At 46.9% G+C, this 23985-nt stretch overlaps 1 protein-coding gene and 1 long non-coding RNA gene across 5 annotated transcripts in view; one reads left to right on the top strand and one right to left on the bottom strand.

Moving 5' to 3' along the window:
- The window catches only part of RHEBL1 (RHEB like 1), a 36532-nt gene extending 19517 nt beyond the window's left edge, over positions 1-17015 (top strand). For 2 of the 4 annotated variants that reach the window (XM_053290876.1, XM_053290874.1), the window contains one exon: positions 9928-17015. In XM_053290876.1, the coding sequence (XP_053146851.1) occupies positions 9928-10017 (90 nt within the window). In that variant the 3' untranslated portion in view covers positions 10018-17015. The remainder of the gene's footprint in view (positions 1-9927) is intronic. The other 2 variants (XR_008315196.1, XM_053290875.1) reach the window with 2 other exon arrangements.
- The window catches only part of LOC128342852 (uncharacterized), a 40457-nt gene continuing 26247 nt past the window's right edge, over positions 9776-23985 (bottom strand). Inside the window, exon 3 of the long non-coding RNA XR_008315197.1 lies at positions 9776-10625. This is a non-coding gene — a long non-coding RNA (uncharacterized LOC128342852). The remainder of the gene's footprint in view (positions 10626-23985) is intronic.

The following is a 23985-nucleotide window of genomic DNA, read 5'->3' as shown; positions in this document are numbered from 1 at the left end:
GCTACAACTGGCACATCTGAATTGGTGCGCTCGGCCCATGATGGGTCTACTGAATCTGCTGCTCCCCTTGCCCCGGGACCCTCAAGGTCATCTAGTCTGACCCCGAATTTAACCACAACCCAGACTTTAACTCAAATGCTTGGGGATATGCCACCTACCTGGGGGTCATGGTTTGAGGACTTATTGGCAGGTTCCTTTGAGAAATATGATAAATTGAAGTCCAAAAAGCGAAAAAGGCTAAGAAAAAAAAGAAAGCATGTGAAAAAGTCTTAAAAAGCCAGATCTAGACAGAGGGAGTGCAGTGTACACTCATCTGGGCTCTCTGATCATGGTTCCCCTAACCCCAGAGTACCAACCCCAGGGGGTACAGGGGCCATACCCACCGAAATTCCTCAAGAGACCCCTCAAGGACCTCCTCCTTTAGCCCATTCCAGTCATTCCTATAGAGGATGACCCTACGTCTCCACTGGGTGGGGGAGATCCTGTGCAACCAAGATCTGAGGGCGAAGGGTCTGACAGCCAAGCACCAGCGTCCTCTGAAGCACCCATCAGAATTTTCCAACCAGTAGATGTGGCGCCCCTCATGTCCAAGACCATAAACGCCCTAGGTCTTAGCCCACCTCTCAAGAGGCTCAACCAACAGGGAAAAGCACCCTGGTGTTTCCAGGGGCAAAGACCTCTAATAAGTCTCTCCCACTCCCAAAACAGTTTGTGGAAGCGATTGAAACAGAATGGTCCCTATCCACCTCCTCAAAAAGGGCTAGTGTGGTCGCAAATAGGCTTTATACTTTCCAGTAAGAGGGGAATGAAATCTTCACTACAGCTCCTACGGATGCCCCGATTGTCCCAACTTCTTTCCGGCTTAATTCTGGCCAGGGACGGGGAGTCAGCCCTTAAGGACCCCACAGACAAACACTTGGAAGGGGCCCTCAAACGTACAAATAAATCAACAGCGTCTATGGTCTCTAATCTGGCAGGATGACTTAATCCAGGATCCACCCTCAGACCCAGCCAGACTGCTCCAAACCCTATTAAAGCTGCACAAGGCGCAAGCATTGATGTCAGACTCTTGACTGCCTGTGTTTTGCCTCTAGACCAGCCACGTCCTCGGTGGTAGGCCGCCACAACTTGTGGCTGAAGTACTGACGGGTAGATGCTGCGTCAGAGGCCAACCTAGCCACAGTTCCTTATGATGGCGAAAAGCTGTTTGGTGACGCGGCCTTAAAGGACATCTTGGTGGAGTCTAAAGATAAAAAGAGATCCATGCCTCCTGCATAAAACAAAAACAGGACCGTCTTCAAGGAGGGCATTCCTTTTGCTCCTTTCACTCCCCCTTGGAGGCCGAGACAGGGGTTTCAGATCCCAGCGTCCCTACTAGGGTAGATCTAGAACAACCAGGCAGGCCTTCTGAAATAGGGCCTCATTCGCTGTCCAAAACAAGCAGTCTAAACAACTGGCATGATGGGGCAGGAGAGGTGCTCCTTGGTGGTCGCTTCTCCTCTCACCGGCGCATCTGAGAGGCCACCACATCAGACCAGTGGGTGCTTTCCACCATCAAGAAGGGCTACTCAGTAGAGCTGGCCAGCCGACCTCCTCACAAATTCTTACTCACCCCGACCTCCCGACGCCAGGAAAAACATCAAGGTCTACAGGAGGCAATTCGCCATCTTCTGGCAATAGGAGCCGTGAAACCCGTCCCACTATACCAGCAAGGCTCAGGGGTTTACTCCATAATATTCACCATACCAAAGGACAGTTCCCTGTGGGCTGTGTTAGACTTAAAACACCTGAACCGCTTTGTACAAAAACACACCTCTCATATGGAGTCCATGAGATCCATCACAGAGGCAGTCCACCACTTGGACTTTCTCATGTCCATCGACCTCAAGGAGGCTTATCTTCACGTTCTGAACCACCAGGACAGTTGCCACTTCCTGTGTTTCCTGTACTCAGGGGTGCATTACCAATACAGAGCGCTACCATTTGGTGTCTCATCGGCTCTGCGCATATTCACAAAGGTCTTGGCACCTGTGATAGCGCACCTGTGGCTCAAGGGTGTGAGGATTTATGGGTACTTGGATGATCTACTCATCAAATCCATGACAAGTCAGACATCCCAGAAGGACCTACAAGCCACCCTTCGGGCCCTCGGCAGTCACGGGTTCCTGATCAACAGGAAAAAGAGCTAGTTACAACTGAGGCACCAGATTCTTCATCTGAGAGTGCTCATAGACACTCAGCACATCCAGCTATTCCTCCCACAGGAATGCAGATAAGCCCTGGAGACAGAAGTCCACAAGGACCTGAGTTCACCCTTTCCAGGCTACTAGGCCTGATGGTGGCAACCTTGGAGTCAGTCCCATGGGCCTGCTTCCACCTGAGGCCTCTGCAGTGGTTCCTGCTACCCTTCCATGCGGACATCACAGTGAAGTCTAACAGGCAAGTAACCTTGACACCATCAGTACGACACTCCCTATGCTGGTTGATCACTCCTCCCCACTTGTCAGTGGGCAAAGGGTTCCTGAATCCTCCCAGGATCATAATCACCACAGACGCCCGCAAGAGGGGCTGGGGAGCTCACTCTCTACACTGGTCTGCTCAGGGCAGGTGGTTGACACAGGAACGCCAGCACAGCATCAACTGGCTGGAACTCAGAGCCATCTGATTGGCAGTACGGGAATTTGAATCCATGATTCTCCACTGCCATGTGCTCATCTGCATGGACAACACCACAGCGAAAGCACGCATAAACTGCCAAGGGGGAACAAGGTCCAGGTCCCTGCAAGTAGTAACAGTCCTACTAGTTCAATGGGCGGACCACCACATGGCATCCCTGAGTCAGCTCACCATGTTCAGGGTGACCTGAACATAGTAGCAGTCAGAGCCACTCAGACCTGCTCCCGGGGGAATGGAGTCTCAACCTCAACAAACGCACAAGTTCCTCACTTCTTCACGAGGTTCCCATGTCACCAGGCAGAAGTGATAGACGCACTCTCATCCCAATGGCTGGATAACCTCCTGTATGCATTTCCTCCCACCTCACTCCTAGCATGCGTGCTGTGTAGAGTCAAGATTCAGAGGGCACAACTCATCCTAGTGGCCCTGTTTTGGTCCAGGAGACCGTAGTTCGCAGAACTCACCAACCTGGCCACTCAACTACATCTGATGCTTCCCATCACGCCAGATCTTTTTTGACAAGGTCTAGCATATCATCCAGATCCAGGCTGGTTACAGCTAGCCGCCTGGAAACTGAACGGCGCACCCTAGGACAACATGGCTATTTGGCCACAGTCCTCGATACTAAGTTAGCATCCATATGGCCATCCATCAACAAGATCTACCACTATATGTGGAGAGCCTTCTGAAGATAGTCAACACGTCACGGAGTACTCAGAGGGTCCGCCACCATGAAACACCTGTTGCAATTTTTGCAAGATGGACTGGATAAGGGACTGGCTGCAAATACCTTGAAATGCCAAGCCGCATCCTTAGTGGGCCTCATCGCGGGGACATCAAAGAGAACCATGCAGCGTCATCCTCACCTAAAATGTTTCCTGAAGGGTGCTACCCTCCTGTTCCTTCCAGTGGTCCATCATTTTCCCAACTGGAACTTGCATACCATTCTTAAGGCTCTCCAGGGTTCTCCCTTCGAACCCCTTTCCTCAATTCCATTGCGCATACTCTCCTTCAAATTGGCATTCCTCGTCACCATTACCTCTGCACGCAGGGTGTCTGAGCTCAGGACCCTTTCTATACATAAAAACCTTTGTATTTTTTTCTGAAGACTCTGTGAAACTGATTCCAGACACTGTTTTTTGACCCAAAATGGCTTCTCCTTTCCATATGTCTCAAGATATTTTGTCCTCTGTTGTCCAAAGCCCGTCTATCCGGCGGAGGAGGCCTGGCACAAGCTAGATGTGTGCAAGTGCCTTAAACTTTGCATTAAGAGAACTAAACACATTGGGTCTTCTGAGTCTTTTTGTTTTCTTTTTTGCCACAATCTATGGGGCAACCTGTTGCACCCACCACCATAGCTTGGTGGCTGAAGGCGTGCATAACACTAGCCTATGAATCCCAAAATTCTCAGGGCACCCACAAAAATTCTTGCCCATCCCACGAGGTCTGCAGTGGCCTCAGCTGCTTTCAGCCACCGCCCCTGTCCAAGATATCTGCAGAACAACCACCTGGCAGGCACCTTCCACGTTCACCAAACATTATAAATTGGGTGCCTTTTCCTCCACTCAGGTGGCTTTGGGAGGCATGTCCTACAAAAGGTCCTTCCTGCACAGTAAGCGCCCGGCTTCTCCCCCACCCCCCACAGTTGGTTCTAGGGTTGTGGTATGTCCCCACATGTGAGACGCCCTTGGACTCCAGCAGCAGAGAACGGAGCATTGGTCACTCACCATGAAGGCTCCTTCTTGCTGTGGGGTCCAAGGGTGCCTTGACCCACCCTTGATGCCGTTGTATACTGTCCAGGAACCTGGGGATCATAGTCTGCAAATTTTTCTGAACAACTTATTTTATAATAATTTTAATTATTGTCCACATTGCCATACAGGAATGGCGGCAGTTATCTGGTCAGGTTCTTTGTTGACATCATGTTGTTCGTACTTTCTACCAGATTCTTAGAGTTTGAAGTACCTATTGCATCTTGGCCTAAAAGAACTGAGGTGAGTTAGCTTCTCCCAGCCTCAAAAGCGAAACTAATTAACAGTCCTGCCTCTGGAGTCACATGGGATCACAGAACCCACATGTGAGATGCCCTTGGACCCTGCAGCAAAAAGGAGCCTTCACGGTGAGTGACCAATGCTCCGGTCTGATGCTCTTGTGAGGGAGGTATTAAGTGGAGAAGGTGGATGTTTTGCTGTCTGGCATCATGGCAGATTTGCCAGGCCAGCTCACTTCTCTTCTGATGGTCCCTCTCATGAGCGGTCTGGGGGTGTCCCCTTGGTCTGTCATTCTCATGCTTGGACACTGAGCCCTGGGTCGGGCAGAGGTTTCCTTGAAGGAGGATCTCAGCTGACCCAAGACTCTCCTCAATCACCTGTCCTGCTGATGAGCTAGCCTCTGTGGGCATCTAACCCCAAAAGGGGAAGGGGCTGGGCCGCAGTTATCGGCAACGAACCATGGGGAAAATCTCAGGTTCAAATTGGAGTTAGGGTAGATTGGAGTTAACTTTTTAGACTTAACTGGGGTTTTCCACATTTAAGCATACTCTAGTTACAAACACTATTAGCTTTAATTGCAGTTAAACTGTATGTCCGAACTGGGCCAATGATACTGTTGGGAGGAGCCATGTCAGGCTCTCCCAACTGCCATGTCAGAAGCCCAGCAGAGGAGCGAGAGAAGTCCATCTGCTTCCCATCCAATACTGCCTGGGGTGTGAGACCAGGTGGGTCTTGGGGGCTCCTTCTGCTGCTGCCTGCCTACTCCTGCTTCCCCTGTGGGGTTGCTGCCTGTAGGTAACATCTGTGGGGAGTGAGTGCAGGACTAGGAGCAGCCCCTGAGTGACTCAGCTGTTCCTCGGGTCATCTGCTCAGTCTTGGGCTTTATAGGAGGCTGCTTGTGGTGGCGGGCCCACCACTGGCGGAGTCGCCACCGAAGGGGCGACACCAAAGGGGGTCGCCCCTTTGGGGGAGCCACTTCGGGGGAGAACAAAGGGCGAGGGCTTGAGGGCTTCTGTTTAATTAGTTTTAGCTGTTTGGGAATTGGGTTGAAGTTGCTGCAATGTGTTTGGGTTCATCTGGAGATGGGGAAACAGGGGGCACCTTCGTTGACTATGGGGCAGCTATTCCGGTGGTGGTGGGTAATAGAAGAAGAAACGTTGGCAGGTCAGCAGGTTGCTCCAGGGGACGGGTAGTCAGAAATTTATTAGCTGTCTCTCCTTCCGGCTGTCTTGCCAGCTCTTTGACCTCAGGGAGCACTGCCAACAACCCACATAACCTTACCTTGCTCCTCTGCAATGCCAGGTCTGTCCAAAATAAACCTGAGCTCATCCATGATTTGATTATGGATGAAAGGGCCGACCTGGTGTGTATCTCCGAGACTTGGTTGGGGGAGGCTAGTGGTCCAGTCTGGTCCCAGCTTCTCCCTCCAGGATATTCTGTAGAGGAGCAGGTGAGGGGACATGGGCGGGGAGGTGGAGTGGCTGTGGTCTATAAGGATAACATCTCCCTCACGAGGGTCCCTGTTAGGGTATCAGACCATATTGAATGTGTGTACTTGAGTTTGGGGACCAGGGATAGATTGGGACTTCTGTTGGTGTACCGATCGCCCCACTGCCCAACGGAATCCCTCACTGAGCTCACGGACTTGGTCGCAGAACTTGCATTGGAGTCTCCCAGACTTTTGGTGCTGGGGGATTTCAATGTTCATTTTGGGACCAATTTGTCCGGGGCAGCTCAAGAGTTCATAACGTAGTTCATGATAACTATGGGCCTATCCCAAGTGGTCTCTGGACCGACGCATATTGCAGGTCACACACTTGATTTGGTCTTCTACTCTTGATTTGGTGTTCCGTGGGTGGGGACTCCTTTGATCTCCCCATTGTCATGGACGGACCACCAGCTGGTTAAGGTGGGGCTTACAACCACTTCCCACCTCTGCAGGGGCAAGGGGCCCATTAGAATGGTCCGCCCGAAGAAGTTATTGGATCCAGTAAGATTCCAAGAAGCCTTGGAGGGATTCAATGTTGGCTTTGCTGGTGATCCTGTTGATGCCCTGGTTGAGAACTGGAACAACTCGCTCACCAGGGCAGTAGACACGATTGCCCCCAAGCGTCCCCTCCGACCCGCTTCAAAACTGGTCCCTTGGTATACAGAAGATCTGCGAGGGCTAAAGCGGCAAGGTAGGCGACTGGAGCGCAAGTAGAGAAAGACTTGACTCGAATCCGACAGACTACGACATAGAGCACATTTAAAGATCTATGCTCAGGCAATACATACTGCAAAGAAGTGTTTCTTTTCTGCCCGTATTGCCTCTGCAAGTTCACGCCCAGCGAAGTTGTTCAGGGTTGTGAGGGGACTGGTATCCGCCCCCTCTCCTCCCTTGAACCAGAATTTGGAGTCATTAGTTACCCGCTGTGATGTGTTTAAAGAGTTTTTCGCAGATAAAATCTCTCGGATTCAGGCCGATCTAGATGGAGACTCCACAGTTAATTTCATGCCTGAACTGGAGGTGTCCAGCAACTCCTCTTATGCGATTCGACTGGATCGGTTTCAGTTTGTGACTCCTGAGGATGTGGACAAGCTGCTTGGGGCGGTGAGGCCTACCACTTGTTCTCTTGACCCTTGTCCAACATGGCTTGTTTGATCTAGTAGGGAGGCTGTTGTAGGCGGCCTGGTAGAAATCATAAATGCTTCTCTGAGGGAGGGCAGGATGCCTCCTTGTCTTAAGGAGGCAATCATTAGACCTCTTCTAAAGAAGCCTGCATTAGATCCCTCAGAGTTGAGCAATTATAGGCCTGTTTCCAACCTCTCATGGCTGGGCAAGGTAATTGAGAGGGTGGTGGCCTCTCAGCTCCAGGCGGTCTTGGAGAAAACGGATTATCTAGACCCATTTCAAACTGCTTTTCGGGCAGGCTACAGGGTGGAGACTGCCTTGGTCGGCTTGATGGATGATCTCCAATTGGCAGTTGACAGAGGAAGTGTGACTCTGTTGGTCCTTTTGGATCTCTCGGCGGCTTTCGATACTATTGACCATAGTATCCTTCTGGAATGTCTGAGAGTGTTGGGGGTGGGAGGTGCTGTTTTACAGTAGTTCTGCTCCTGCCTCTTGGACAGATTCCAGATGGTGTCGATTGGAGACTGCTGCTCTTTGAGATCTGAGCTTAAGTATGGCATCCCTCAAGGCTCCGTACATTCTCCAGTGCTTTTTAACATCTACATGAAACCGCTGGGAGAGATCATCAGGGGATTTGGAGCTGGGTGTTACCAGTACGCTGATGACACACAGATCTACTTCTCCATGCCAACTTCTTCAGGAGCTGGCATATCCTCTCTAAATGCCTGCCTGGAAGCAGTAATGGGCTGGATGAGGGAGAATAAACTGAAGCTGAATCCAGATAAGACAGAGGTACTTATTGTGCGGGGTCAGAACTCCAGAGATGATTTTGATCTACCTGTTCTAGATGGGGTCACACTTCCCCAAAAGAACAGGTTCACAGTCTGGGAGTACTTCTGGATTCACACCTCTCCCTGGTTTCTCAGGTTTAGGCGGTGGCCAGGGGTGCTTTCTATCAGCTTCGGCTGATACACCAGCTGCGCCTGTTTCTCGAGATCAGTGACCTCAAAACTGTGGTACATCTGTTGGTAACCTCCAGACTGGACTTTTGTAATGTGCTCTACGTGGGGCTGCCTTTGTATATAGTCTGGAAACTTCTGTTGGTTCAGAACACGGCAGCCAGGTTGGTCTCTGGGTCATCTCGGAGAGACCATGTTACTCCTTTACTGATGGAGTTACACTGGCTGCCAATAGGTTTCCGGACGAAATGTAAAGTGCTAGTTATAACTTACAAAGCCCTAAATGGCTTAGGCCCTGGGTATCTAAGAGAGCGTCTTCTTCATTACAAGACCCACCGCCCATTGAGGTCATCTGAGGAGATCCGTCTCCAGTTACTGCCAACTCGTTTGGTGGCGACACAGAGACGGGCCTTCTCGGTCGCTGCCCCGAGATTGTGGAATGTGCTCCCTGCTGAGATACGATCCTCCTCATCTCTGGCAATTTTCAAAAAACACCTGAAAACCCATCTCTTCACCCAAGCTTACTCAGTATCCTAAGTTTTGAGGGTTTTTAAATCTGGTTTATTTTAAAATTTAAAACCTGATTTCGGGGTTTTTAATTACTGTCATGGTTTAATTGTTTTAAAATGTTTTTAAATTGTTAGTTGTTATGTTGTTTTTAATTTGTTTTAGCTCTTTACTGTTTTTAGTGGTTTGTTTTAACTGTAAACCGCCCTGAGCCATTTTGGAAGGGCGGTATATCAATCAATCAATCAATCGGGCGGTATATCAATCAATCTATCAATCAAATAAATAAATAAATTTGTTGGTGTAAGGAATCTGACGTGTCAGTTGGACTCTACCCACTGCCCTCTCTCTTCCTCCGTAGCTTTTTCTGGGTGGGGAGCAAAGGACAGGGCTGCATGTTGCTTTATCTTCACTCCAAAGGGAGCATGCGTGCAGACGTGCCTGCACACACATGCACCTTCTGTGGTGTGAGTTTAAAGTGGACTTTTTTCTGTTAAACTAGGTGCTTGAGTGACACAGGAGGCTTCTGGGAAATGGAATCTTCTCCTGGGGCTGAAGCCATGACTGGTGCTTCAGAAAAAACTGGTTCCCTGAAGTGCTGCTAGAGAACTTAGTGTAATTAAAGGGGGAAAGGTCCATTTTAAAACTCAAGCTACAGAAGGGGTGTGCGAGTGCACGTGTGTGTGTGTGTGTGTGTGTGTGTGTGTGTGTGTGCACATGCTCCCTCTGGAGTGAAGATAAAACAGCATGCAGCCCTGTCCCTTGCCCCACCCAGAAAAATGTAAGAAGGCAGAGGAGAGAGCAGCGGGGAGGTCCGACAGACAGGTCAGATCTCTGATGAAGTGCGGCAGCAACAGCAGGAAGGCTCCCAACAGTTCCAACAGAGGGCATGTCAGATTCGACAACTTTGTTTGGGTCCAACATGACTCATGGCCTCACTAGACATCACCTTTAAGTATCTCCCCCGTAGAGAGGATGGAGATTTCCCCCAGTCATCTTCATCAAGGAGAGCAGCTCTGATCCTGCTCTCATCCTTGCGTAACTTTTTATTTATTTATCCAGCATATTTGTACGTCCCCCAACACTCGCGTCTCTGGGAGGTTTACAATAAAACACAAAAACAAAGTTAAAACATGGAAACAATGGTAAACGGACACTTCTCCCTCTTTCTGTCTCTCAGATGACTCAAGGTATCTTCACAAAGATCATTGAAGAAATAGACCGTGTGGACAACTCATATGGTGAACAGCGCAGCTGCATCCTGATGTGATGTTTCTTTTTCTCCGTCTGAAACCACACGGTTGGTGTGGATGGGCAGGGGGTTGTCAGGATCTTCAGGCCAACTCAGGATGGGTGTGCAACCACCTAGAGCCCTGCACAGCAGGTCTGAAGTAGCTTACGGGTAACCCACACACAGACACGATATACCTCATTGCTTGTCCCCTGTATGAGGCGGCCATATTTTGCACATTAGTTTGCTGGAAGCAATCTGTGTATGTATATATATGTATTGCCAAATGTTTACAGAACTGGGAGGGTGGGGTCACGGATCTATTTATGTTCTTTGACGGGAGGGACTCCTCGGTGTATTTATATCCAAGTTTAATCCATATATGCACAAGTTTACATAAGTGTCTGTTCACTACTGAGTGTAACAGAGAGGCGGCTGAATGTAACTTTGTGGAAGCCAGCAAGGGCTAGTTCTTCTGGTCCATGGTTTTCCTTTGGTGGCAGCTGACCTGTGATTCTAGATGTGTTGTTGGTTTTCAGTGGTGCCTCTTGCAACTTGTTGCCTTATTTTTTGGGGAGTGAAATATGTGGATTTTTCTTTAGCTTCCACTGTAACACTTCTTCCCCTCTTCCAACGTACTCAGCATTCTGTGGAGAGTCCAACAGGAGAAGAGGCATGAAATTGCTATAGGTTAGCAGAGCCTAGTAATTTTTCACATGCATATAAAAGCAAATATCTTGTTTTGGGAGCCAGATGGAGAAAAAAATGTTATCTGGTAAACATCAGTTTATTGACCACTTAGATGGTATTGCATTAGTCTGTGTAAAGAATAACAGAAGTTGCCTAGTGTAGCAAATAGGGGAAAGAAAGCAATACTTGCCAGGGTGCTATCTAAACCCTTTTAAGTGTTTCCATGTCCTGCTTACAATGTTTGGTTCTTTCAGAGGATCCTTAAAGCAATGCAAAGACTGAATGATCTCAATCTTGTCTGCTGAATCTGGGTTTAATTCTAATAGAAGGCATGCAGCATTCACATAAGAGAGAAGAAATATTTATGCTAACCTTGTATTTCTGCTAGTGGATGGGAAACGTCTTGTGCCTCTGCCTTCATACACTTGTGTGTTGGGGAGGCAATGCAAACTGGATGAGAGTGCCTGACTGCAAAAAGAGGAGGCTTCAGTAGATGCCTGGAGGCGTTTCCATAAAGTCGTGTTGTGCTATATGATCATGCTGAAATGTAGAAGCAAAACTGAGAAGCTCATTCAATATAAACCTTCTGTTGGACTAGAACAGGGCTGCACAACTTCAGCCCTCCAGCTGTTGGTGGACTACAACTCCAATCATCCCTGGCCACTGTGGTTGGGGATGATGAGAGTCGTAGTCCATTCAGCCATTTCAGTGCTAACTAAGCGGGAGTTGTCTCTCCTGTTTTCTGCAGACTTGCCCATGGCTGGCACATCTGTGGCTGAAACTGCCTACTACCTAGGGTCAGGCATGATCGGGATCCTCTTTGGGACTGCTTTTATGAAAACAAATAAGGCTGTGAAACTGGTTCCCACATCCCAACTGACAGCCTTTCTAGTCTGACCACAAACTGCATATGCTGTAACTGCCCTCTTGTGTGCCTCCTGCTCGGTCTCTTGTCTTGGACAGAACAAGCAGTTTGTGATTGGCCACTTCACTCTGCGTGGGCTGCTATCCAAAGGGCTACATGGGGAGTTGTGGGGAGTGAAGCTCCCTGACACAGCCCCTCAAAGCCATGTGGGGTAGTCCTTGCCTCAGGAGCAGCCCCTGTTGAAGCCCATGAACCGTGGCCTGAAGAAGGGGAGGGCGGCCTGCTTGTGCCTCAAGGAACTATGGGGATCCTAGCCATGGTGGTGTGTCTTGCTGTCTGTCTGTCCTTCCTGTGGTGGTTGTGATAGATGAGCCCAAGCTCCTCGGGGAGCTGGGCCTGGGCCTGCTCCCTGCCAAAAGCCACTTCCTGAGAGGCTGCTGATCGGCTTTGCACCCTGGGCCACCAGCACAAAGCCCCCAGCCTTACAGGAAGATTGCCAGCATCTTAAAATGTGGAGGGTGGGTTGCTTTGTTGTGCTGAATATCTCTTTGGAGAGGCTGCTGGTCAGAAGAAAATCCGAGAGGGGATTGTTCTTCCTCTATGGTGCTTAAAGAGGCCAGAACAGGGGAAATTGCCTTTGCTCGTGTTAGAGCTGCTGGGATAGTTAAGGTTCTTTGCAGGCAGGTTCCAGCAGTGTCCTGACTTCATTGAAGGGGGCTCCAAAGTTTCCAGAGCATTGCCTGGCCTGTTAATGTGAAGGGCCCCCTATTTACCCAGCTTGGCTAGTGAGGTGGTGTGTTCAGCATAGCCATTGGGTGCCCTTTTAATGCTTAGCTAAGTTTCTGTTTCACAGAATGAATTAACTTTTCCAGCAGGTGCTCTAATCTCTCATCCTGCTTCCCAGTGCGGACAACAGAACTGAGGGGCCTTAATTCCTTGGCACTGTAGCTACAGGCTCGACCAGGACAGTTCTTGGTTTCAGTGCGTCGTTGCTACGTTCATCTTGTATATCGCTCCATGCTGCCAACTCCTTTTTCAAATTTTGGTCTAGACAGCCTCATCTTGAAGGTCTCCCCATTGAGGAGCCAGTCTGTCTGCTCTTGCTAGCTGGGAGGATGAGATGGAGACAACCTTTTCCACCTTTCCCCGCCCTCTCCTCTTCCGGAAGGTTGCAGGTGGGCTGAAGCTTTGTGCATCTCTGACTTTAAGGATGCTGCTGCTGGGTTTCACCCCATGAAGGGAGATGATGAAGCAACATCTCGGCAAATGATTGTGCGGCGTGCTGCTGCTACTGGCTGTCCACTTGAATGCATACGTAGTCATTTGCGTGCCCGCTGCCGGTTTAACAGGAGGAGAGGCCTGGACTTCTGTGCTGTTGTGTCTCAAAATCTTTGATGTTGCGATGAATTGTGCAAATTAAAACTGATTAGCAAGGCTGAAGACAGAGGAACATGAAGATTAATTTTGGATTGGGCTGTGCTTGTGATGGTGAAGCCTTTCTACAAATGGTGCAAGCATTAGGGTGGGAGTGGGCAGGATGCATAAAGGTAAGGGATGGCGGGGCGAGCCCCGATTCATCAGTGGTGGCTGCTCCCCATTTTTCCTCCAGGAGCATGTGAGCTAGGGCCTCTCCTACAACACTGTTTGCTTATGTAAAAGCTCAGCTCATGTGGATGAGCTTCACTCCTGAGTGAGAGCATGACATCTCTGGCTCACTTTTTATTTTAAGGTGCATGGCGAAGGGGAGCCCACCTGCCCTGTTCTCCATATTGCAGGACTCCTGCTGCAGCTGAGATGAGCAAGAGGCAGTGGGCAGACAGATGAGGGAGAGGGCTTGGATGGGGCAGGAGAGAGTCTTCTCTTGTCTCATTGGAGGGGAGGGGTTGTATGCATAGCTATTTTAGTCAGACTGCTGGCATTGCCTTGTCCATGCCCACTGGTTCCCAAGACCATGTTGTGTTGCAGAGTGACCAAGAAGCATCCTAGGGTTGGATGCTGCAAATAGGGACTGGCTTGGTTCTTAAGAGCTGAAGCCAGAAGAGGCAGTTCCTGTGTGCACCACTTTCTTTCATAGAAGGGAATGGGCTGCTCTTCATTCAGTTGGGGCATACTTGGGGCTGCTGCAGTGGTGAAGGCAAAACGTGACTGCCTCTTTTGACCATGGGTGGCCTGGCCCAACCCTCTCCGCCCGTGACCTACATGGGTGGGAGCTCTCCCTCCACACTGACCAGTTGTTGCAATGGGTGGTGTATCTTACAAGCACAAGCTTAAGTTCAGAGACAGGAACTTGGGAGATGTGTAAGGGAGAAACTGGTGCCCATCTGCCTTAACCTTGATGTGCTTTGCACAAGTATTTGCATTCTGTCAGTAAGCTGGCAGGAACTACTCATGGAATCCAGGTTTCCTCCACAACCATGAGGACTAGAAACAAAGTTTGCCCTTATCCAAGGGTTCTGTGCCAGCCAGCTCTTCCTGTATTCGTGGCTGTATTCTGTGACAGGGCTATGGCCAAACAGGGGGTTGGGCCTCCTCTGCCTGTTCTTAAATGTGGGCATAGGCCATCTGGGCTAACGGAGAGGTCAAGTGCAGTGCAGCTGTGGCTTCTGTCTGTCCTCGATGGGAGGCAACCTGCTGTGTGCCAGGGACAGGGGTGCCTTCTGGGCTTGATGTATCTTCTGTGTTCGGCATGTTCTGTGCTGCTGCCAAGTGTAGAGCTAATTTGCTACTAATTGCATCAATTAAGTTGTTAGCAACACAGTGGTAATATTGAGAGAGTGCCATCCTGAGTTTTGGTCTGGGCTGACTGCAAACATAAACAGCTTTGAAGAATTTCCCACTGAAACCGTTCTGAGCTCCCTCCTGCCTTCCTAGTCCCCTGAAGCTGACTTCAGGGAAAAGAAGTAAAGGTTGCTTCAGCCTGACTTCTCGGCGCTCATATGGCCACAGCCTGCAAAGTCTTGACCTGGAGTTTGCCCCCCAGTGCTAGGTTCCTGCCCTTCCTGCCACCCCCTTCAGGCAGTGCGTATTCCTCTGGGTCCTAGTTTTCCTCATCCCTGCCCATTCTTGCGGCAGAGGTGCTAAATCCTCTGGAGCTGTATAGTGTGCCTATCTTTGTAGTGAGACCCCAGCCCTACTGGCAATGGAGTTAACCATCTTCCCTCGAAAGACAGCTGAATAGTGGCTAGAAGCGTAGGAGAAGTCTCATGATGGTGATGGAGTGTTCCCACTTTCAGCAATTGCAGGTGCTGAATAGTAGGCCTCCTGTTGTGTCACTGGTAGTCACTGAAACTACCACTCCTGTGACCAGTGCCACATAATAAGAGCAGCAAGGGCTCATGCACCAGACTCATTGAGATAGCTGGGACACAGCTGAGGCAGGTGGGGGCACAGACCCTACCAACCACTATATGTTGAATTCCAGCTTCTTGAGTGTCCGAGGAACAGGTTGGAGCTATGCAGAGAGAAGTGTGGCCAGTTGTGATATATGTTGCACCCTTCAAGGGCCAGGATGTGTATTCTGGGTCAAAAATACTAGGGATAAAAACATTAGAGGCCAATAGGGGTGTGTCTCTAGGAAATTCAGAGCCTTGGTTTTTGGTTTGTTTGTTTTTTCTATAGAGCTGGAGGCAGAGGCTGTGTCTTGTCCACTAAGAGAGATCTTTCTCAATGCCAATTTTGATGACAGAAGCTCAGTGACTCAGGCAAGAGCTCTGCCTTGTCTTTCTGGGTAACATGACTCTTTGTTTCTTAGGAAAAGCCCTATTCACATGTTATGTTTCAGTGCACATACAGATATGTACACATGTACAGTTACACATTATGTTCAATAATTATGTTCGATGCAATTATGTTCAATGCAAGTACAGCAGTGGCACTTCCTGTCTGTATCCTGCATGTAATGGGGTCTGTACCCGAGTTCACTTTTAAGTTTTGTATAGTAATTCATACAAAAGTATGTGCACATGTACAGATATTTGTATATATGTACAGCGTAATGTCACTCTGCTGAATGTTGCCATTGATTCTGGTACAAAATGCATGCATGTGGGGGAGTCCCAGCCATTAGCAGCAAGCATCCTGTTTTTGAGAGAACGAGTACGTGTTCATAACTGGTGCTTCCCAAAGGGATTGTGCTTGAGGCACTTCCTCAGCTCTACCTGCTCAAGCCCCCCCCCCTCCTTAGCTCCATCCTTCCCACCTGTCTAGCCCTCAGTCTTATCTGCCATTTCTCTGTGTGAGAGTATATTGTAAATAAGTGGAAATAAACGTGTTGAAAAGTTTGTGTCTCCTTAAATATACAAACTTGCTGAAAACTTTGATGATAAAGCACATCTTTTTACAATGCTTGAGAGGAACTACAGGGAGGAGGAATCTTACGTTCCCCCAGCCTGTTTGTAAATATTCAGTTGGAGCATGGGCTTCTCAAGTGTGGGTTCCCTGGTGGTGTTGGACTACAACTCCCATCATCTCTAGACACATAAGCCAAAAGCCATTGTGACTGGGAATGATGGGAATTGTAATCTAACATCAGGAGACCCAAACTTGAAAACCCCTGAGTTAGAGATTAGATTCTTTAATGTGTAGCATGGACCCATCCCTGGGCTGATTCCCCACATTGTTTCCCCCAAATACACTTGTTAAAATTTCACATTGCTATCCCACCTTACTATTAAAGAAGTTCAGTTCAGCATACAAGGCTTGCTCCCCACTCCCTGTTATCCTCACTATAACCCTGTGAGAGGTAAGTTAGGCTGAGAGATGGAGACCAGCCAAAGTTCATTCAGCACATTTTTTGTGGAAGTCTTGAAGTGGCGCCCCCCACACTAATATTGCACCACACTGATTCTGAACATGAAAATCTGAACATGTAAAGAGTGAACAACAAGTTGGAGCCAGTTTGTGTTGAAATGTGTGTCCTAGAATTGGCTGTAGCTCCCTGTGGACTGTGCTTTCTGTGGCAAACTCGGGCTTCCACTCTGTGAGAGGCCCTGTATCTTTTCCTCCCAGCCCACCCCTTGCAGGTGAACAAGCAGTTGTGGGAGGGGGGGGGTGATGGTTTTGAACAGACAAATACCAGAAAGAGCAAAGGCTCTTTCCCACTCGGATCCTGATATTAGCTGCCCATGAACTGCTTATTTAAGGGGCGGTGGGGGGCGATGGGGATGGCAGAAGAATCCTGAAACTATCTGCTATGTGTACTTTGGACCTAAAAAGGGCTTCTGGTATGAAGTTTAAAAGTTGCCAGGGACGGACTGTTGTAGAAGATGGGGGGGATCTTCTGTTTGTGCACAAACTAACTTTTGAACATTTGAAAGAGTCCAGCTTGTATGCCTAAAATGAACCAGGGAAGCTGCAGAAGGATTCTCTTGGAGGCAACTAGTTAAGCTATGCATCCTGTTCAAATGATCTAAGTATTTATTGTTTTAAATTGTTACATTGGCACAACAGTCATATACTATAAATAAAACAAGATGCAAATATGCTAACTGGCTTTTGTTCTGTTCCAATTTTATTGGGTTTTCTATTACAATAATTACAAAACAGCTGCAGTTCCAAAGCTTTACCCTCCCTAGCACAGGGATTCCGAACCTTGGATCCCCTCCCCAGATGTGGGACTACATCATCACTAGGCAGTGGGCACATATGGGGACCCAAGGTTGGCAACCTCTGCACTGGCACATTTAGCTTGTCGGAAGCTACCTCCATGTTCTTGTATTTTCACTGACCAACCCTCAGCTTCACCCTTTAATTCTGGCCACATAGAAAGCTGACAGTTCAAGACATGACTCTAACAAATGATAATTGGCAGGGAGAGGTGACAATTATTGTCATGTTTTAAACCACTGGAGCATCTCGGGCATTTACAGAACTAAAATAATATGCTTTTCCTCTCAGATGTATAAGAGTTGACTATCTGTTGTATGTTTTGTGTGTGAAATGGTCATATTTCCCGATGACCAACAGATAAATTTTGCATACACCATCCTGCCACTGAAATTGACTGAATGCACAACTTTTTTTTTTTAAACTGGAATATGCCTGGTGAAAATTTTTCTTTCATAGTTTTTTTTTGGGGGGGGGGGGGAGAAATTAGGAATATCATACTATCTGATTACTTACAGATACCACATTTTGCATGAAGAATCCTGCCAAATTAGCTGAATGCCCTACTCTTTACATCAGAATATATTTTTGTATATTTAGAATATTCTCAATATAATCATATTAACAGTTCTCAACGGATATTTAACACAAACAGAATTCTAAAATGACACCATGCCCAAGAAAAGAGATCTTTCTCAGATTCAAATTCACTTATTTAAATTTACCATATATGGCCACCATTCATTGAATAATAGATGCTGATTCTACAGGCTCTGACAATGTTGGGTATTAGATCAGATTGGATTTAGAATTTGAATCCAAACTAGCTTAACCTGTGCAGAGTATCTGTGCGCTAGTACTTGATTGTTCCCCCCTGCCACAGCCCCCATCACCTCAGAGATCTCTCCACTTACCTGAGCCACACTCTTGCTTCTACTCCACCTGGTTTTTTCCATCCCCCTCGCCCCTCTTGGTCGTAGCTGCAGTGTTGCTGGCACCTATTGGCCAGCTGCAGCCCCCTATCTCCAGAGACCTCCTCACCTGAGCCCTGCTCCTGCTCCTCCCTACAGGAGCAGCAACAGTGGTTGACCAGGCCCTTTCTCACTGCCACCGCCACCATGGCCGCTCGTTCCCTCTCAGGCTGCTGACAGGCCTGGGCCCATCCCTTGCCTGCCTGCCTCCCTTCACCAATAGCCTTGGTAGCCTCCAAACAGCAGCAGTGGTTGACTGGGCCATTCCTTGCCGCAGCCATGGCTGCTTGTTCCCCTCAGGCTACTGACAGTCTCAGGCCTGTCCTTTCTTCTTTCTCTCTTCCTCTCCCTTTCCCCCCCCTCTCCTCCACTCTCCCCCTCTGTATGTTGTCTCCTCCCTCCAGGGGCGTAACTACTATTAGGCAAGGGGAGGTGGCTGCCTGGGGGCCCCACGCCTCGAGGGGCCCCCCAGAGGCAAGTCACATGACTATATATTGTGAAGTGTGTGTGTGTGGCCCATTTTTAAATTTTGTCTCTGGGCCCACTCCAGCCTTGTTGCGCCCCTGCCTCCCTCCTTTCTCTCTCTTCCTCCCTCCTTCCCTAGTTTCCTCATCTAATTCACACAATGGCAGCTTCCTTCTCCTGAAGGGGCTCTTTTCTCCCTCACGACCTGTCTCTTCAGACCCCCTGCCCACTACACACACACACACACACACACACACACACACTCCTGTACAATCAATAACATTTTCTGACCAGTAAGTTATATTCCAACTGACCTTAACCATCACAAGCTCCTCCTCCCTATCTGCATATGGAATCCCCACTGCCCAGTCACCATGGTGCTTCTGCTCTCACAGGCTCCTCCTCCTCCCTATCCACATATGGAATCACCTTGGTGCTTCTGCTTGCAAACTCTCACGAGAGCTGCCACACATGGGGTTAGCCATGGGTATGCCTTAGAGATTCTGACTTAAATTTGGATTTCCCCCCATAGTGGTCATTGGGGAAATAAAATAATCAAAAATCACCATTTGAAATTTGCTACATGTAGGGAAGGAGGTCGGGGGCCCCTGCAGTGAATTTGAGGTAAATTGGTCAATCCCCTGAGTTTTGGTGAATTTTTGTTCACCAAAAATTCTTAACTTCACCTTATTTCATAATTATATGCCCATCCATTCAGGAGATATAAAAGGAGGAGCAGAAGGGGAATGATGTTACCCCCTTTCATGAAAGCAAAGGGCAGATTCATTCACATGGGTGTGGAATGATGGTCCAAGGAGAGTGTTCAGTTTCAATAGTTTTTGTAAAGTTTTGGCTTGAAACAAGCCGGATTTCACCATTTTTAGTCTTTTTTAAAACAAAAAATCACCAAAAATCAGGACAGTGATCAATTTTCTTCAAATCCCAGGCAATGGTAACCCCCCCCCCATTCTACCAAAGAAAATCACAGAGCTCTGTGGGCACCAGGAGTTGAAACTGGCTTGATGGCACACTTTACCTTTACAATTCACCAAATTAATCAGCAAAAAATTCCTTAACTTTTGAGCAGCCACTGTAAATCTGACTGATTTGTAACAAATTTATCTTGGGTGGGAAAACAAATGCCTTATACACATCAAAATAAAATTCTCCTTTGGTGTAAAATATAAAGGATAGAAAAATTAGTGACACATAGTCTACTATGTGACACCATAAATGCTGTTCTGCTTGTTTCTATTATCCTTCTGAATATATAGGAGGGCATAGTTTAGGTCTCAGTGCCAAATGCGCTTTATGAAAAGGGTGGGCAGATCCCCTCCCTCACCCTTTTAGGAACGACAAATATGGAGATAAGAATGAGTTCTGAAATGCCTCTAGATCTTGTTGAGAATATCCACCACACAATTTTTAAGAGGGTAAGAGGTGTGATCCCCATTCAAAGGATTTGTTAATCACAGTGAGTTATCCAAGTGTGTTTACTGTGGGACTTCAGCTGGTCTAAAAAATAAACAATTTCTGGGGGATCCTTCTGGAACCAAGATCAAGTCCATCCATGGCACAGATTTTGTACTTGTAGCCAGCCCTCCCAAATACAAATCTCACTGCTAGCTTGCATCACCTGTATGTCCCAGTCCAAAAGAAAAACTTCACACCTTTCCAAACAATCCTTTCACTACATTCCCACTTTATAGGAAGAGAATCAAAGGTGAAAGATTACCTTGTCCAGAACTATAAGATACAGTGGGTCCATGAGAAAAGTGGGACTGTGAATCCTACACTGCCAAAGGCAATTACATTCCCAATGCAAAGCTTTCACTGATGGAAGGTTTTTTAATCATTCAAAATATTCCAGCCAAAATAAAAGCTGAGCAATTGCAAGATCTAAACACATACCTCATCCTTGAATACTCAAAACAGGAGCTGCTGACCAAGCACCTCTCTGGAATATCTCGTTGCAGGCAGCTGCTCTCTGGTGGTGGTGATGCCTTGGTTATCTGAGGGTAAGTGTGGGGCCTGACCTTTAATTTCAGTAGGAGCTCTCAGCTGCATACCATTGCCCCATTAGCAAAAATGGAGGCTAAGCACATTTATGGAAGTGTACATGCACAGCATGTGGTATTTCAGCTTTGTGGTGGGGGACATAGGAAAATGTGTGCATGTGCCCAACTCTGATCTTATGAAAAGATGACTATATAGTATGACACCAAAAATGGGTGAGGAGGGAAAGAGACAAGGTGACAGTTATTGCCACATTACCTTGTTTCAAATCATTCTAGCATCTCTGGCACTCACAGAACTAAAATCAATATGCTTTCCCCCTCAGATTTATATGAATGGACTATAATCAATAAATCATGTTGTAACATCTTTACAATTCACCACATTAACCTCAGCCAATATTTTCCTCCACTTCTGAGCAGCTACTGTAAATTCTACTATGGTCTATTTCTAACACATTTATCTTGGGTAAGCAGACACTGACATTGGACATGCTCCTTATCGCATGCAAAATAAATGCATAACTGGGAAGATTCTGAAATCAAGGATCTCACGAGTGACAGTCTAAGGCTACAAGCCTAGTAGATGTGTGTGCTCTTAAGTTGCACACTGGGATTTACTTTCAAGAAAACAAGCTTAGGATTGGGCTACATGCCACCACATCAGCTGTCAACTGCTATCATGTCTTCAATAAAGAAACAACTTTCAGACCTAAGAAAAGTCTTGTATTTGTAAGAGCTGATCAAACTCTTTAGAAGTTGCTGGCATTGTATCTTTTAAATGACCAAGCTTACAGGGTTGTGTTCTGTATACAACACAATTGTTTAATAAATGCTAAATTTTGATGAAGTCAAATAAGCTGGGAATCCTAAATAAAAACCTGTAAGAGTTCACAATCTATATCTGTCTAAAAGAGGAAAGAGAATGAAGAACATGCATTTCTCTTTTAGCAACTATTTATTTATTGAATATAAGCAAACAAAATGAGTCTGAAAATAAGTGGTGCCCTCTAGTGGCTTAACTCTACATGTTGGTAGTCTTTCGTCTTTATCAAATCAAATCTCTTTATTTTGGTCAGCGACCAGCATAAGGTTAAAACAAATGTAGAAGAGAAAACAGTCAAACTTCTACTACAAACAATAAAACCAAATAAACTAAAAAAAAAAAGTCCTCCTGAACATAGATCAAGGTACTGAAAGTGAACCCACCAGAACTACTAAGAATATGTAACTTAGAATAAAAGGAGACAGCAGTATTTCATACTTATGAGATTATTACATACAGATCAAAATTTAAACAGTTGCTTTCCTCACTCCTGAATCTGAGAGGGGTTAAACAGTTCAAGAGCTCAGGGAAATTGTTAGATTTGCTGATAATATACAAATGATCCCAATACCTGTGTGCCCACCTACAGCTATCCACTCTGTAGCTGCAAAAGTTGCTCAGGCCTTAAATCCATCACCTATTTTCCTGTTATTCAGCTCTTTAGCAAATGGAGGACTGCACGACAAAATTTAGCTACCTGTCTGGTGGTGCTGGAATTACTTCCTTACAACAGCCTGCTGTTCGTCTTTCTGCCATACAAAAGACGTTTTAACAGTTACCATCTGACCCATTGCACTTACACTTGAGTAATTTATTATTTATTTATTAGATTTATATACCGCCCTTCCAAAATGGCTCAGGTCAATTCTATTGACCTTAGTGTAACTTACTCCTGAGTAAAGATTAGAGAATCAGAAAGCATTCATATGTTTATTATCCTTGTTCATGTAAGGAACTGACACTTCTACAGGCTAAAGGATCGCATTCATGGGCTCACAAGAAATATGGGGCAGAACATAGAATTGAACTTAGATCTCCAGCACAGACAACTGTATACAAGGCAAAAGGAGAAAAATACGATTGCTCACTGAGCTTGTTCAGTTATAGATTTTTTATTTGTTTCCTTTAGATGAATTCCAAGTTCCAGAACACATTACAGGAACAACCAAAGAGCTAGTTTTGAAACACACTTTAAAGTTCTGTTTAGCAATGGAAGTGCAGCTGCTCATGTACCCTGTGCAGAGCTCCACATCTCCCACCCCTGCAGACACCTTGTCATGATCCACCAAGAGCTTTTCGCAAACCCGGACATCTGAACCTAAAGGATCCAAGGCTCAAGATCTGACAAGCCAGAATCACCCTTTCAGGGGACAATACCCACTTCGGAGTCCCACCTTCAGTGCTTTGGGCCTATGTTTCTGAAACACATGTCTAGCCAAAGCGTTGGTTTGGCCATATACTCCCCAGCTGAGTGAACCACTTACAAAACCTGTCTGTTTGCTGGCTGAGAAATTGACTGTAGCAGCATTGTTGTATGTCTTACTTTTATTTGGAAACTGGGCATTTGTGAGCAATCTGCCATCTTGGTAGAGCTTGGAGTTTCCTTCTGCTAGCATTTGCTCCAAGGGGACTTGAGGAGAACCGAAATTACAATTGACCAGCATTATTGTCACTATGATGAATACACATGTAGCAGATTAAAGCCTTTGTCTCCGAGCAAGCTCACATGAGGAAATAAATGCTGAATCATCCCTGCCAAGCTGCCTAGCTTGGCTTTTCCTAAAACTCTTCTATATTATTGGTAGGTTCAAAGGCTGCCACCACCACCCAACTTTATCTACAGCTTGAACCTCCCTGGGCTTGGGGTGGAATCCCAGGGAAAACTCTCCTTATTTTGCTATTAGATAAGTACAACAATTTTCCATGTGCAAACCTACACATGATGAGAAAACTGATAGCTGTTGGGCATCTGAGGACATGCTTGCATCAGAGAACTCCCCCTTTGCTGCTCCCACTTTAACAGAGTTAAAACCAACTCGGAGAGGCTTATAAAAAGAAAAGAACTAAAAAAAACCAGTTTTATTCATTTACTACAGACTGCTTCCTTCTGAGGCTTCTAGCTTTCTTAGATACAGTTATGCATCTTAGTAGGAGTACAAAAATGGATTGTCTTAATGCACGTTTAAATGCTTATAGAATATTTTGTATGCCTTAGGTAGAATGGGCATAGGCTAATGTTCCTTATTTTAAATATGTTGCAGGGATTCAATACCAGAACAGTATCAGGGATATACAAAGCACACACCCCAAAGAAATAGAAATTCTAGCAAAGTCTGACTAAACAAACTTTTCCTTAGACTAAACTTCCCTTTTCCTTGAACTCACCAAACTCTGGAAGAGAATTCAAGCTTCCTGCAATCCTTTATTTTAAGGATCTACAGAGTTATTCCATGAGAGAAACTTCCATGCTGGCTTCGACCATGAGGGAGCAAACTCTATTATCCCTCATTAAGCCTTTCCGCACGCACCTCTTTCTAACAAAGACTGCCCTTCTTGTTCCCAGAATTCCCC

Source organism: Hemicordylus capensis, chromosome 2, assembly GCF_027244095.1.
Source record: "Hemicordylus capensis ecotype Gifberg chromosome 2, rHemCap1.1.pri, whole genome shotgun sequence".
Lineage (NCBI taxonomy): Eukaryota > Metazoa > Chordata > Lepidosauria > Squamata > Cordylidae > Hemicordylus > Hemicordylus capensis.
This window is presented reverse-complemented; position numbering and strand designations above follow the sequence as displayed.